The 15,857-nt window shown below is 36.5% G+C and overlaps 1 protein-coding gene across 4 annotated transcripts in view; it reads right to left on the bottom strand.

Moving 5' to 3' along the window:
- TUSC3 (tumor suppressor candidate 3) overlaps positions 1 to 15,857 on the bottom strand; it is a 240,898-nt gene that overhangs the window by 93,970 nt on the left and 131,071 nt on the right. For all 4 annotated transcript variants that reach the window (XM_018042012.1, XM_018042013.1, XM_018042014.1 and 1 more), the window contains exons 4-5: positions 15,034 to 15,174; positions 12,038 to 12,178 (exon numbers count right to left, since the gene is read on the bottom strand). In XM_018042012.1, the coding sequence (XP_017897501.1) occupies positions 12,038 to 12,178; positions 15,034 to 15,174 (282 nt within the window). The remainder of the gene's footprint in view (positions 1 to 12,037; positions 12,179 to 15,033; positions 15,175 to 15,857) is intronic.

Below are 15,857 nucleotides of genomic sequence, written 5' to 3'. Positions count from 1 at the left end.
ACTCCTTCCCCAATTTGGAACCAGTCCATTGTTCCATATCCAGTTCTAATTATTGCTTCTCGTCCTGTATGCAGGCTTCTCAGGAGATAGGTCAAGTGGTTTGGTATGCCCATCTCTTTAAGAATTTTCCATGGTTTGTTGTGATCCACACAGAAGTTTTAGTGTAGTCAATGAAGCAGAAGTAAATATTTTTCTGGAATTCCCTTGCTTTCTTTATGATCAAACAAATGCTAGCAATATCATCTCTGGTTCCTCTGCCTTTTCTAAATCCAGCTTGTACATCTGGAAGTTCTCAGTTCACATAATGCTGAAGTCTCGCATGACGGATTTTGACCATTACTTTGCTAGCATGTGAGATGAGTGCAATTGTGTGGTAGCTTGAACATTCTTTGCCATTGCCTTTCTTTGGGATTGGAATGAGAACTGACCTTTTCCAGTCCTGTGGCCACTGATGAGTTTTCCAAATTTGGTGGCATACTGAATGCAGCAATTTAACAGCATCATCTTTTAGGATCTGAAATAGCTCAGCAGGAATTCTATCATCACCTCCACTAGCTTTGTTCATAGTGATTCTTCCAAAGACCCACTTGACTTCACACCCCAGGATGTCTGGCTCTAGGTTTGTGACCATACCATCAGTTATCCAGGTCATTATGACCTCTTGTGTACAGCTCTTTTGTGTATTCCTGCCACATATTCTTAACCTCTTCTGCTTCTGTTAGGTCCTTGCCATTTTTGTACTTTATCATGCCCATCTCACATGAAATGTTCCCGTGGTACCAAGGGAACAATTCCATAGTAATGACATAATTGAGCAATTTAGATAAACAGAAATATTTAAGAGATGGAATCAACAGACTTCATTGATTGACTGACGTGATAGAAAATAGTAAAAAATTAACCTCTGGGTTGCTGATCTGAAGAGCAATGTACAGTCAGTAGTGCCACCCAATGAGATAAAGAATAAGGAAGAAGCTTGTGAGGGTAAAAAGGAACAAAGTCACACAGATTTGGAGTTGAGTGTTTTTAATTATTTTTTTTAACAATAGGTCTTTGTTGGTAATTTATTTTAAACATAGCAGTGTGTACATGTCAATTCTCAATCGCCAATCTGTCCCTCCCCACAAGCCCTTCTCCCTGGTAACTGTTTTTTCCAACATCTGTTTCAAAAATAAGTTCATTTGTATCATTTTTTTAAAGATTCTGCATGTAAGTGATACCATATATTTCTCTGTCTTCAGTTAGTATGATAATGACCAGGTCCATCCATGTTGTAGGCAGTGGCTACATCTACATCTTGTTAATGCCACACCTGCCTAAGATTCCTACAGAGCCAACCTCTTTATATTTGGGGTCTATACATGGTTTTCTGTGAAGCCTTTCCAGACTAATTTACTCATTTGACAATTGTTTACTGGACAGTAGGAATATAGCAATGAATAAGGTAAAAATAATCCCTGCCCTTAGGTGAAGATCCTCAGTAAGTGACTTGTGCTCTAAGTCATAAAAAATAAGCAGGCATTCCTCCTTCACTCATTCAACATTTATATACCAAGAACCGACTATATATTCAAGAGGGCATCCCTGCTGGCTCAGATGGTAAAGAATATGCCTGCAATGCAAAAGACCTGGCTTTGATCTCTAGGTCTGTTTAAGAAGCTGAGAATAAAACAAAGAACACAAATACAAGGTAGACACTATCCTCACGGAGCTTGCATTCTATAGGGAGAAAATAGTAACAAAAAAAAAAAAGTAATTAAATTATATGATGAAAATGTTAGTTGCTCAGTCATATCTGACTCTCTCCGACCCCATGGACTGTAGCCTGCCAGGCTCCTCTGTTGATGGGATTCTCCAGGCAAGAATACTGGAGTGGGCAGCCATTCCCTTCTCCAGGGGAGTTTTCCTTGACTGAGTGACTGAACCCAAGTCTCCTGCATTGCAGGCAGATTCTTTACCATTTAAGCTACTAGGGAAATCCAAAATAATTAGAGACAATGAAAAATGAACAGTAGGGAAGGAGAAAAGAAGTCATGAGAGAAGGATTGCAGTTCTTATGAGTGGTCAGCAGGGGCCTCTCCAAGACAGTGGAGCTTTCAGCAATCTGAAGATGTTGACAAGCCAGGAAAATACTTGGGAAAAGAGGGAAGAGCCAGTGAGCCAGGCTGTGTTGAAGGAGAATATCTGGCATATTAAGAGACAGTAAAGAAGCCAAGAGGTCTGAAGGACAGTTGCTGAAGAGAGAAGAAACATAAGGTTTGGTGAATAGTGCAAGGCCAGATCCCAGAGCCCCTGGGCTGGAAAATTAATCATATGGTGTGTAAAGGTGGAAGCTGGGATACAGTTCAAATGCTATTGCAAGAAGTGGACTATTAAATAATTAGGCCTTAAAGGTGGTAAGTAGGGTGAGAAGTTGTTGGAATCTAGATGTATTCTGGAGGAAGAACCAAGAGGATTTTCTGAGATTAGATGTGGGGTATAGGAGGAAAGAAGTGGTGAGAAAAGATAGGTTTTTGACTTGAACAACTGGAAAAATAAAGTTGCCATTAACTGAGAAATCAAAGGTGTGGGACAATTAGGTTTGGGGACTGAGCTTAGGAGTCTGTTTTGAGACACCTGGTAGGCTTCCAGGTAGAGATGCAGGATGAACAAGTCGGATTTATCAGTCTGGAGTTTACAGGGATATCTGGCCCCAAGATAAAACTCAGGACTCAATAATAAACAGCATTTCCTGAAGGAGAGCATGGCAACCCACTCCATTTTTCTTGCATAGCTGGAGAATCCCATGGACAGAGAGCCTAGTGGGCTACAGTCCATGGGGTCACAAAGAGTCAGGCATAACTGAAGCGACTTAACATGCACACAACAGACAGTCTTTAAAGCTGGACACCAATTAAATATAGATAGGATGAGCAAGATCCAGAAGACTCTCCAAAGTAGGAAGTGAAGGAGATAACAAACAAATGAGCAAAGATGATTAAGAAGTAGCAGTGAGAGAAGTGTGGCCCCCTGGAACACGAGAAAGTGGTGGTGGACGAAGAAATAAGTTGTGTAGATACTCTTGCAAGACCAGTGATGTGAAATAAACCCAGAACTAATATCTGAATTTATGTCCCTGGAAAATATCTGTGCCCTAGACTAGAGCATTTTCAATGGAACAGTGAGTGAGACAAAAGCCTTATGAGAAAAGAAGGAAACAATGTAGACAATTGTTTCAAGGAGTTTTGCTATAAAAGGGATCGGGTAAATAGGACAGTTTCTGGAAGGGAAAACAGCAATATGTCTCTTCAGGATGAATAAGGAGCTGTGTGCCTTGCTAATGAGAAAGGTTCAGTAATAAAAGAAAAAATAAGGATGACAGAGAAAGAGGGGAGATTGTCGGTGCACTGTCACTGAATACCAGTACAGAGCAGGAATGAGACCTAGTACCCAAGTCGGGGTGTTAGTCTTACAAAAGAGTAGAAATGGTTCAAGTAACAGAGAACAGACTCCAAGGGGCCATGCATAGAACGCAGGGCTGGAAGGAGATCTGGGTACTTAAACGAGATAAAAACAAATCTTCATTTTCACTGTCTGATAAGTATGCAGTTGACAGATCACAATAGTTTTAACAGCACCTGTTTCATACTCTAACATTTTCATATTATAACAGTTACAGTGGATATCTCAAAACATCTGTTTATACTCTTAACTACTTCAAAACTGTGGTAGTTACTAGATCCACACTAGGTTTGGTGATTTAATACATTAATAAGGAAAGGTATAACTACAGTATTACAAATGTTATATACACATGAGAAAATGCTCAAATTTTAAAATGAGAAGTTAAATTCAATAGCAGTAGCTATATTACATATGGTTTGTTATAGAAGATTTTAAAATTCCATCTTAATACATAATTTATTCAAGATTCTAAGAAATGGTTCAATAAAACAAAAGCAGGCTTAAACATGGCATACTTGCTTCATCATTTGAAGTAGTGACAGATATATTTACAGTATTTATAATTACACACAGAGCTTTGGCACTTCTCACAACATAATAAAATACCAAATAAACTTTGACAGTGCAAAATGGCCTCGATTACAATTCTTTCTCTAAAATAAGTATAAATGGTATTTCTTATTTTTTTACGTTAATAATGGAAATGTCCAGCACTTTGCCACTCTAATTTGGAAATTTTAAATTTTTATAATTAAACTACAAGTTTACTCTTGCATCTTATTTACTAAAATATTCATGCAAAAAAGGACATGATTTAAAGGGTACAGATTAATGAATTTTAACATGAATACACCATTATAACTAACACTAAGATCAAGTAGAATACTATTAAAAAACAGTCCACTGGTGCCTTTTCCTAATTATTTACCTCCATAGACCTCTGAAGGGGTAAGAAAATTTTCTTGAAAATGCTGCATCATAGAGTATGTGTATACTGGGCTTTAGTGGCTTAACTACTGCCTGTATCTCTCTTTAGAACAATATCTCTTCTGATTCTGTGTCTAGTTTTTTTTTTTTTTGTATGCATATTTCACAGTTTGTTTATATATTCCCGTTTATGGACACTATGGAGAAGGCAATGACAACCCACTCCAGTACTCTTGCCTGGAAAATCCCATGGGATGGAGGAGCCTGGTGGGCTGCAGTCCATGGGGTCGCTAAGAGTCGACATGACTGAACGACTTCACTTTCACTTTTCATTTTCATGCATTGGAGAAGGAAATGGCAACCCACTCCAGTGTTCTTGCTTGGAGAATCCCAGGGACGGGGGAGCCTGGTGGGCTGCCGTCTATGGGGTCGCACAGAGTTGGACACGACTGAAGCGACTTAGCAGCAGCATGGACGCTATATTGTTTCTTTCAAAGTATATTTGTGAATAAAACTTCTATGAATATTCAAAGACAAGCCTTTGTATGTACACACGTTTTCATTTCCTTTTGATAAATAACCAGAAGTGAAATTGAAGAAAGATACCATTTAATATTTCCACCAGTAATATATGAAGACTCATTTTCCTGCATATCTGTCCTAACCCTAATGTCACCTTTCTTTGAAATTTGAGCATATTTAATGGGCTTCTATTGGTAACTACTTTGGTTTTAATTTACATGTTCCAAATGACTAAAAATGTAAGCATCTTTAAATGTTTCTTGGGACCATTTCTACATCTTCTTTTACGAAGTGTCTGTTCAAACCATTTACCCATTTCTCTCTGCCTGTTTTTCAAATTAATTTATTTGTTGTTTTTGCTATTGAGCTGTATGAGTTTTTTATCTATCCTGTGTTGACGTTCAGTCGCCCAGTCATGTCCAACTCGACCCCATGGACCACAGCGTGCCAATACTTTATTCTGGGTATTAACCCCTTAACAGATACATAGTTAGCAAATATCTTCTCTGATTCAGATGATCTTTTCATTTTGTTGATGGTTTCCTTTGCTGTACAGAAGCTTCTTGGTTTGATGCAGACCCCACTTATTTTTGCTTGTTTTGCGTTGGCATTTTATGTCAAATACAAAAATTTATCACCAAGAACAACGTCAAAGAGCTTACCACATATGTTTTCTTCTGGGAGTTTTACAGTTTCAGGTCTTGCATTCAAATCTTTTCTCCATTTTGGGTTAACTTTTTTTGTGTGGCTAAGGTAGGGGTCTGGTTTTATTCCTCTGCATGTGGCTGTCCAGTTTTCCCAACACCATTTATTGATGAGACTGTCCTTTCCTGAACACCTATTCTTGTTTCCTTTGTCCCAAACTGATCACATATGTGTGTTTATTTTTGTGCTGTCTATTCAGCTCCATTGATCAGTATGTCTATTTGTAAGTCCAGTGCCCTTGCATTTTGATTACTACAGTTTTGTAATAAAGTTTGAAATCAGGGCGCATGATGCCTCCAACTTTGCTTTTAGGAGTTCTTTGTCTATTCAGCATCTTCTGTGGATCCATACAGACTTTAGGATTGTTTCTTCTATTTCTGTGAAAAGTGCCTTTGGAATTTTGATAGTAATTGCACTGAATCTGTAGACTGCTTTGGGTAGTATAATATTTGGTAGTAAATATTTTAACAATACTAAAGCTTCCAATCTATGTGCAAAGTGTAACTTTCCCTTTGTTTGTGTCATTTTCAATTTCTTTCATCAGTGTCTTAGTAGTTACTTGTGTACAGGTCTTTAAACTCCTTGGTTAAACTCATTCCTAAGTTATTTCATTCTTTTTGATGAATTGTGAATGAAACTGGTTTTTTAGTTTAACTGATAGTTTGATATTAGTATGTGGAAGTGCCTCATTGCTCTGTATATTGATTTTTTTATCCTGCAACTTTACTGAATTCATTTATTAATTCTCGGAGTAAGAGTCAGACACAATTGAGCAACTAACACTTTCACCCCTAGAAGAGGAGACGGCAACCCACTCCAGTATTCTTCCCTGGAAAATTCCAGGCCAAGCAGCCTCATGGATTGCAAAAAGTCACACAACACTGAGCGACTAACACTTTCACTTTCATATACAGTATTATGTTATCTGAACAAGTGATAGTTTTACTTCTTCCTTTCTGATTTGGATATCCTTTTTCTTGCATAACTGCTCTCACTCGAACAGCGAATATATCAAAAGTGCTGAAAGTGGACATCCTTGCTTTCTTCCTGATCGTAGAGGAAAAGCTTACAGATTTGTACCTCTGAATAACATGTTAGCTGTGGGTTTATCATATAAGGCCTTTATTATGTTGAGGTATGTTTCCTCTATTAAGAAATTTTATGATGAATAGAGAACAGAAGCTAGGGGATCACTCCATGTACTGGACATTCACACTGAGGCTTATTTGCAGCTTTATAATAAGCAAAAAACTTAAGCACATTCAAATGCAAAAGAAAGGGTAAGTTCATCTGAGTAACTTTTAAATGTCTGAGTTTATATAGGCCATTACCTCTCCTCATTAAAGAAAATTAAATGCTAAACGTATTAAGAAAAGTATACCCTAATAAGATATTAACTCATTTCATTATATTGTTGTCATACTCCCGACATGAACAAAATTATACATTTGGCTATATACAAAAATTACCTATAAACAGACATGAGTGAGTGAGTTAAGTTGCTCAGTCGTGTCTGACTCTACCAGGCTTCTCTGTCCATGGGATTTTACAGGCAAGAATACTGGAGTGGGTTGCCATTTTCTTCTCCAGGAGATCTTCCCGACCTAGGGATTGAACCTGGGTCTCCTGGATTGTAGGCAGACGCTTTACTGTCTGAGCCACCAGGGAAGTCCATAAACAGACATACCTATCTTCAAATGGCCAAATGATTCAACTACCTAATGGGAAAAGCTGTTTGTTAGAAGTTACGTCACTGGAAATAAATATTATCAGCAGTTATTTGCTTCTCACTTGTAAATATGCCACAGAGATAATACCTGTATGATATTACAAAGTATTAATGCATAATTTTATTCAAGAAAAATTTGAAAGAAAAAGGAGCTTATTCCACTCTGAAATCAGAGCTGCCCTGTAGTTCAGAATGCTCACAAAAAACACATTTCTACTGATATAACATAAGATATAGATGCCAAAGAAACTTTCATAAATTTTGAAAATTATGTAGTAATAAATATATTAATCTGGAGCTTACATTTTTCATAGAACATAATTAAACCAATATAATGTGTTTGAGACAGAAGAAATATTATGGCATATGAATCATCCTACAATGCAGAGCACTGGTGTTAAAAAGCAGAGAACAGCTTCTATCCTACTGAGATTTACTGTGATAATAAGGCTTGGGTTATTAGATCTTTTTAAATGATGTTTTTATCTTTCACAATTTTAATTGTGGATTTTTAGGAGGTTTTTGTGTTTGAAATGGATGCAACTACTCATCACATTCATATTCCTGGTTTGAAATGACAGTCATCTATGAGGAGCATTAGCCTGCCGTAGGAGAAGGCAATGGCAACCCACTCTAGTACTCTTGCCTGGAAAATCCCATGGACAGAAGAATCTGGTAGGCTTTGGTCCATGGGGTTGTGACGAGTTGGACATGACTGAGTGATTTCACTTTCACTTTTATGTGCTGGAGAAGGAAATGGCAACCCGCTCCAACGTTCTTGCCTGGAGAATCCCAGGGACGGGGGAGCCTGGTGGGCTGCCGTCTACGGGGTTGCACAGAATTGAGACACGACTGAAGCAACTTAGCAGCAGCCTGCCATAAAGCTCTGCATTAAGGGCTACAAAACATAGCATTTTACACAACCATTCTACTTTAAACTCATCATGAAACAGGTACTCTGTAGGCTTTTTATCATCCTCCATCTTAAGGGGGTGGAGGAAGTTTGGAAAGCAGAGTGAAACCAAACCGGAACCAATGCTTTATTTAGCTCTATAAACAACCAACAGTACCTAATATATACGTTAACAAGGATTTTTCCCCCTAGGAAGCATGAGACCAAGAACAACTTATGACTATTCCTTCACCTATTTTTTTTTAAAGCTCAAAACCAAGAAGCTATAATATCTATGCATGTTTTAACATTTGCATATGTTACTTCCTCTATGCCAGGAAATTGCAAGCTTTGTCTCTATCCTACACCTTAGAGCACTATGAATAGATTTCTCTCCCCAGCATACACTTGATTCTTAATCCCATGACTCATATACAATAATATGAAATAATAATGAAAAAGAAAAAAAATAAATTACCAGCCCTAGAATACAGTCTGCTCAGAATTAAGGACTCAGAGGTACTCTGGCATGTGTTCAAAGGTAAGACACAACTGCTACTTGTATGTATACTAGTTATTTACTAAGACAGAAATTCTCCACCAAACTGTTTTTCTCATTATTTTCCTTGTGCATACAGTGTTTACATTACAAAAATGCTGTGCTGTTGTACAGAGTTCATCACTATTTTTATTTTAAGAACTTCATTTTACTGTGCAAGCCAAGGATTTCAGCGTTTCTGCAAATCAGATAACAGTATTTTGCCAAGAATTATTTCAAAATATATCATTTCCAAAGAAGAACGAGATATTGGTTGTTTTAAATAAATAAATGTCTAGCAATCTGAGTAAATGATTCAGCATTTTGGATGGCCTCTTAACTTTGTAAGGATATCTCAAAAATTGGATTAAAAAGGACTGGAATTGGGCAAATCCAGTTTTGCATGTAAAATAGTTTTGCTTTACAAAGAATCAAGTTTGGTGGTGGTAATGGTGACAGAAAATGGTAAAGGGGATTTAAATTATTTCTGACCTCACTGTTTAAGCTTCATAAGCCATCAGCAGATGAGAAAAAAAAATGTTTAATTCAACATTTTATATTCAGAGTTTTCAAGCATATTGTTTGAAAACATGTCTGTTTTCTGCAGCCTGTTATGGCTTCTGAAAGGCTGCCATTGGGGAGTAGACATACCTGCCAAGATTTCCTTCTCAAGTATGTGTCTATGAATCTTAGAACATCTTCTGTTATGCCAAGCTCATTAGCTTTCAAGAATTCAAAGAAAAAAAAAATCTGTGTGATGTGGCAGAGGGTGTGAGAGAATTGACCATTTAAGTACTAACATTTATTTGCCATATAAATGTTCTTAGACATTTATTTAGAGTCGTAATGGCTCACTGCATCCACTGGATTAAACATCCAGCGTATGAGGCACAGGCCAGATTTGGAGAACTCAACACTGTGAAAGGGCTTCCTTGGTAGCTCAACTGGGAAAGAATCTGCCTGCAATGCAGGAGACCCTGGTTGGATTCCTGGGTCAGGAAGATCCCCTGGAGGAGGGCATGGCAACCTACTCCAGTATTCCTGCCTGGAGAATTCCCATGACAGATGAGCCTGGCAGGGTACAGTCCATGGGGCCACAAAAAGTCGGACACAAATGAGCAACTAAGCATAGCACTGTGAAAAGTACAAAGTCTTAAGTTAGATGTACACAGAATCCTATCCCAGGTGTGAGGTTCTGCAAATTGAGTTTACTGAATCTGTTTCCTTGTCTGTAAAATGATGATGATAGAAATTCCTTTTCATAGTTATTATAAAGAATAAGCATAAGAAACATAACCCCCAAAGAAGGAAGAGATGCCCTAATGTCCATTATTACTTACAGTAATTACTCTACGTCTCTTCTTGAGGAGTGAAAGTTAGTCATTTAGTTGTGTCCGACTCTTTTGTGACCCCATGGACTATAGCCCACCAGGCTCATCCATGGAATTCTCCAGGCAAGAATACTGGAGTGGGTTGCCATTTCCTTCTCCAGGGGATCTTCCCAACCCAGAGATTGAACCTGGGTCTCCCACATTGCAGGCAGACTCTTTCCTGACTGAGCCACCAGGGAAGCCACTTCTTGTGAGGAGGGAGAATAGCGTAGGCAGGCTTATCATCTGGGTCTACTGCAGACACATGGTTACACTGTAAGCAGTCTTAGTTTTTCAGTAGACTGAAACAGTGACAAAATTTGGTATAATGCTGAAATAGTGAAGGAATTTTAACCTTCCAACAACACTTTGAAACAAGGCATATATTTTTTTTTCACCAACACAGTGGGTGGCTTAACTGCATGAAGCAACCTGAAAACCAGACTGAGCAACATCTAAAACACTTTTAAACTTAATGACTATGGTGACTGAGATCACCCACTGGATCCAATTACAGTAACTGGAGTATAACTAATAAATCTCTTTAATATTTTCTCACGTTTTGATAACCTAGTTAAACTTTCCTTGAAAAATCTTCCTTACGCTAAAAAAAAAATCCAAACTTCAAAATCTTATTTCTCTGTCTACCACAAAGCCACAGAGGAGCTGCTTGAATTTCAAGACATTAGCTATTATTGCACATGATGGGTGCTTTAAGGTGAGTTGCCTGGGATGTTCACTTATCAGTCTGTCCTACTGTATCTAACTCAGTCATAAACACCACTGTTTGCTGAAAAATGGAAGGATGGAGGGCTAATGCATGAAGATAAAGCCAACAAACTGTAAACGCATAAATATGGATACATACACATATTAAATAGCTTCATTTTTTATATTCTGTTTATAAATGTTTTATACATCTTTTTTTACTTTTAAGTTATCATTGAAGTACCATTATTTTCTTCTTCCTTTTGGGAAAGAGATTTTATTTTTAATCATCGAAATTGTTTACGGTGTAAAAATCTTAATGATTACTGGAGACCTTGAATCCAAAACACTGTTCAACTCTAGTATTAATTTTATTTTTCTCTGTAAATTGTGATAAAATTTTCATGTAGACAGTCATATAGGCAAATCACAAATTAAGTAAATAGTAACATCTCTTTCTTTACAGTTTTTTATTCCCTGTATTTCTTTCTCCGTATGCTTTGACCAAGATCACAAGTAAAATGATGAAGAGCAGATGACTGTAGGCATCATTACTCAGATACTTGCTAGAAATTTTAAGATACTGTTAACCTAATAAACATGAATGATGTCACACACTCCAGGAAGCCCGTCATGACTTTTCGGTACTCAAGATTAGGTGTCCTTCCTATGTAGTATGTAATCCTCTAATCCTGTGTGCTTACTTTATCTCTTGATTAGTATGATTAGTATCCCTGCAGTGAATTACGATCAGGTGGGGTGTATGTCTTACCTTTATATCTCTGGTACCTAATAATTATCAGGTATATAGTAGAGACAAAAGAAGAGAGTTGCTGGGAAAAAATTGCTGTATGAGTACATTTCCAAGTGCTTCAGACTCAAACAGTCTAAAAGTATTTTCAGTGTAATTAGTAAAACTACAGTAATCCCTAGTGTATTTCTAAATGTATTCACCAAACATTTATTTAGCACTCGTAATATGCCAAGTACACATGGAAAGACATTACATTTTAGTTGTGAAAATTGAAGGAAGAGAGCACAATCTACATTAACAGTGAACTTAAGTTATAGCACCTAAGTCCTAAAAGTTAATTCTTCTAATCCAGACTTGATTTTCATTACAGTTATAATCTGGATCAGTTTGTTAATATTATACAACTTGGACCATTACCCAAAGAAACAGGGTAAATGTGTTAACATACCAGAGACACCATGGCCCAACCAGTCTTGTTATAGATGAACTCCAAGTTGTTCCTTCTTAAATAGAGCAAACCACCCACAAGTGACACCAACAAAGCCAAAGCAATGGTGCCAGAGTAGTTGGGTGGCCTGAAGACACGAATCTGCAACAACACAATGAAATGTTTTAAAGTTAAAGAAAAATATTAATTTTTTCTCTGATATTCTTTTCCTTCTGATCTTTAACACATGTAATTCAGAAAGGTACCACCTTATTTTTCATACCAGGCACTAACATTCCTTTTGTTCTTTATGAGTCAAAAACATATGCCCTAAAACATCATGGCTATGTAACAAAACATGCTCTTCTGGTGCTTTTAGGTGAATACAGTTAAATATATGCAAAACTTACTTACATTCAACCCAGAGCTATGGTTCATGATGATTAAGCAGATGATGATGATGATCCCAAACACGGGATCATCTGGTAAAAAGGAGGGGTGAGATGGGGGGACTACTACTTGTATTATTTCAAATTGGAATTTTTTAAGACATTTTCTTTAAAACAACTTTATTGAGCTTTACTCCATATACCATACAATCCACCCACTGAAAGTGTACAATGCAGTGATTTTTTTTAAGCATATTCAGATAAGTGCAGCCATCACCACAGTCAGTATCAGAATATTTGAATAACTTCAAAAGGAAATCCCATTCCCTTCTGGCATCCACTCCCTTACTCCTCTCACCCTCCAGCCTTAAGCAACCATTAATCAATCTACTTTCTGACTCCATACATTTACTCTGCAATTTCATATAACATGCAGTCTTCTGTAACTGGCTTCTTTCACTCAGTATGATCTTCTCAAGGTTCATCCTTGTTGTAAAATGTGCCACTGCTTCATTCCTTTTCATGGCTAGTATTTCCTTGTGTGGATATCACACTTTGCTTATCCATTAGCCAAATAGTCAGTTGGATATTTGGGTTGTTTGCTCCTTATAGCTCTATATGAATAATGCTGCTGTAAACATTTTGCATAAGTTTTTGCATAGTGTATGTTTTCTTTTCTCTTACATATGTATACCTAGGAGTAGAATTGCTGGGTCACATAGAAAATCTATGTTTAATGGTTTGAAGAACTGTCAAACTGTTTACCAAAGTGGTTGCACTATTTTGCATTCTCACAAGTGGTGTATGAGGATTCCTATTTCCCCAACTTACTTTACAAGGTGAAATACTTTACAAGAACAAAGAAGCCAGCATGAAGGGGCTCCCACTAATCATACCTAGAACAATTTTGGTACCAAAATATTTAAGCGTAGTACTAACAATCACTGGAGGGAAAAAACAATATAAGATTGTGTACCAATGAATGAGTGAAATACAAAGAGGGGAGGGCTCTTGCTTACAGTAAAATGCCAAGGATCAATCTGAAATATGGACAAAGTGCTAGAACGGGAACATCATCACTCTACAACCAGCATGATGGAATCTGGATCAGGTAAGAGTCATCAATGGATGCTAAATACCAAGAAAATTTTCATGAGGAGCAGCATATCTGCATGACCCTCAATGTCTCCATACAGGGAGCTTACTATTTAGGAGGGAGAGGGTAGGTCAACTGAGAAAACTAGAATATGTACAGAAGCTCAAAGAGAAGTAGTATATTAATGTGAGTCTGTGAACGTGATAACTGTATGGTCCTGTACTTCTTAGGAAAGACAACACACCTTAAAATGATTCAGAAAAAAATGTGTGTGGGCATGTAAGTATGTGTGTAGAGACAGGGTGAGGATGGGTAAGAGAGTAAGAATGGCAAAGCAAAAGCCATAAAAAGTTAAGAGTATGTGAATCCTGATATAGGGTATACATTGAGACAAGACTATTTCCATTTGTAGAACTACTTAAAGTTTGAAATTATTTCCAAATATGTATTTTTTTTTACAAATGTGGATCTGTCAATAACATATAAGTGTGATAAATAGTTTTAATCAGAAATTATTCTAACCTGAGTATTTCTTATAAAGAACTAATAGTACTTTCCAATGTTACATTTAATATTTTGTACCAAATAAATGATACATTGTAGAACTGAATATCTGCCTAAATATTTTCACCAAAATATCATTAATACCTATATTATGTACAATGATAGTAGTATGAGAGACAGCTATCTCAAATGAGAAATATGCTTACACAAAATTAATATCCCTGTACTATGTCTAAGGGAAATGTAATTTTAAAATAGCTGGTTAGAATTGCTCACTGTAAAAAATTCTAGTGACATTAAGGAACAAAATAGCCATAGCTCTCCACATAGACATTAACTACCATCAACATTTTACATATCTCAGTAATATTTTGCTTTTCTAAATCAACTATAAATACTGTTTTTCTATCCTACTTTTTCACTTGTTATCCTTTGAGCTTCTTTCTATGTCAAATAATGTTGCACACCACTGTTTGTTTAGACTGTACACATTCAATTCAATTCTCATTTTTAGATATCTGATTTCTGAGTGATTTTCTTCTATTAAAATGTATAATTTTTTTCCCCATAGTTAATGGTTGGGGGAGAAGGGAAGGAAAGGAAGAATTATACTGTTAGAATTTATGGTCCTGAGAACAGCGTATGCCAGTGACATTGTCTCATATGGCTCATGAAAAGTGGGTATTATCCTATTGTTATTTGCCCAAAGGATAGATAAAAATTATACACCTGGTTTTTTAATTAGAGTGTCTTTGATTACTAAGACCACTGAGCAATATTCAGTATATTCTTTAGCCTCTGAAATTACTTTGTACCTAACATGTATTCTTTAATGGTTCATTGATATTTTAAGAACCATTATTCAAAAAACCATTTAAATTCACCTAACTCAAAGTTCAGCTTACAGCTATCAGATACAGTTTTCCTAAAGCAGGAGAAACTGAAAAAAATCCTGTGGCCTTATTATAATGTTATAACAAAACAAGCTAATTAGCCTATTATTAAAACTTCAGGGAATAAAAACATACATGAACATCCGTTCTGTCAGCAATCCACTTTGCTAGTTGTTCAGCACCAAATCCAATTCTTTGAAGGTCAAAAGTATCAGCTCTCTTAGGTCTGCCTTTTGGAGGAAAATGCATGAACGTAGGAGCGGAGTTAATGTTGAGCTGTAAAACATGAGATAAAAAGACTAAATCTAATATCCCAGCTTTTCTTTCCTGCGTGAATTTTGGAAAGACAGCATTTATTATGAAAAATCCAAGTGGATTTCCAGAGCTTAACTACTGTTTTTATTCATCTTGATATACTGCTGAATAGAAAAGAACTTATGAATTAGGCCAAGTTTGCTGAACCTTCACATACATCATTCATATTCTCAGCTGCATCCATCTATTTCATTGGTCATTTCCTTCTTTATTTTCTAGAATTCTACAACTAGAGAATGAAATGATTCAAAGTGAAAAACAAATACTGTAATTTGGGGGTACATGGATGATTTTCACTTCTTAAGCAGCTGTTAAACAAAAAGGTTGGTATTTGATGAGAGATATAATTATATTCTGTAATTAATTTCGAGTATATTGACTTCTTTTTTAATTTAAAAAATTTTTTCTGTTCACCTTCTCTGCTATTTCAACTGTCTTAAAATGGTTACATCTCATTAATTATTTTCTAAAGGCAAGTTTCATTTGAAAAGTATATTGAATACATACCACCCTAGTATAAATGGTGTTTATTAATAATAATCTAAAAATAAACATGAGGTTAATTTGCATTGGAGAGTAAACTGCAAAGCATAGATACAGATTAAATTCTTGCTGCTCAAGAATTATGAAAAATGCTTCAAATG

The sequence above is a fragment of the Capra hircus genome, chromosome 27, assembly GCF_001704415.2.
Source record: "Capra hircus breed San Clemente chromosome 27, ASM170441v1, whole genome shotgun sequence".
NCBI lineage: Eukaryota > Metazoa > Chordata > Mammalia > Artiodactyla > Bovidae > Capra > Capra hircus.
This window is presented reverse-complemented; position numbering and strand designations above follow the sequence as displayed.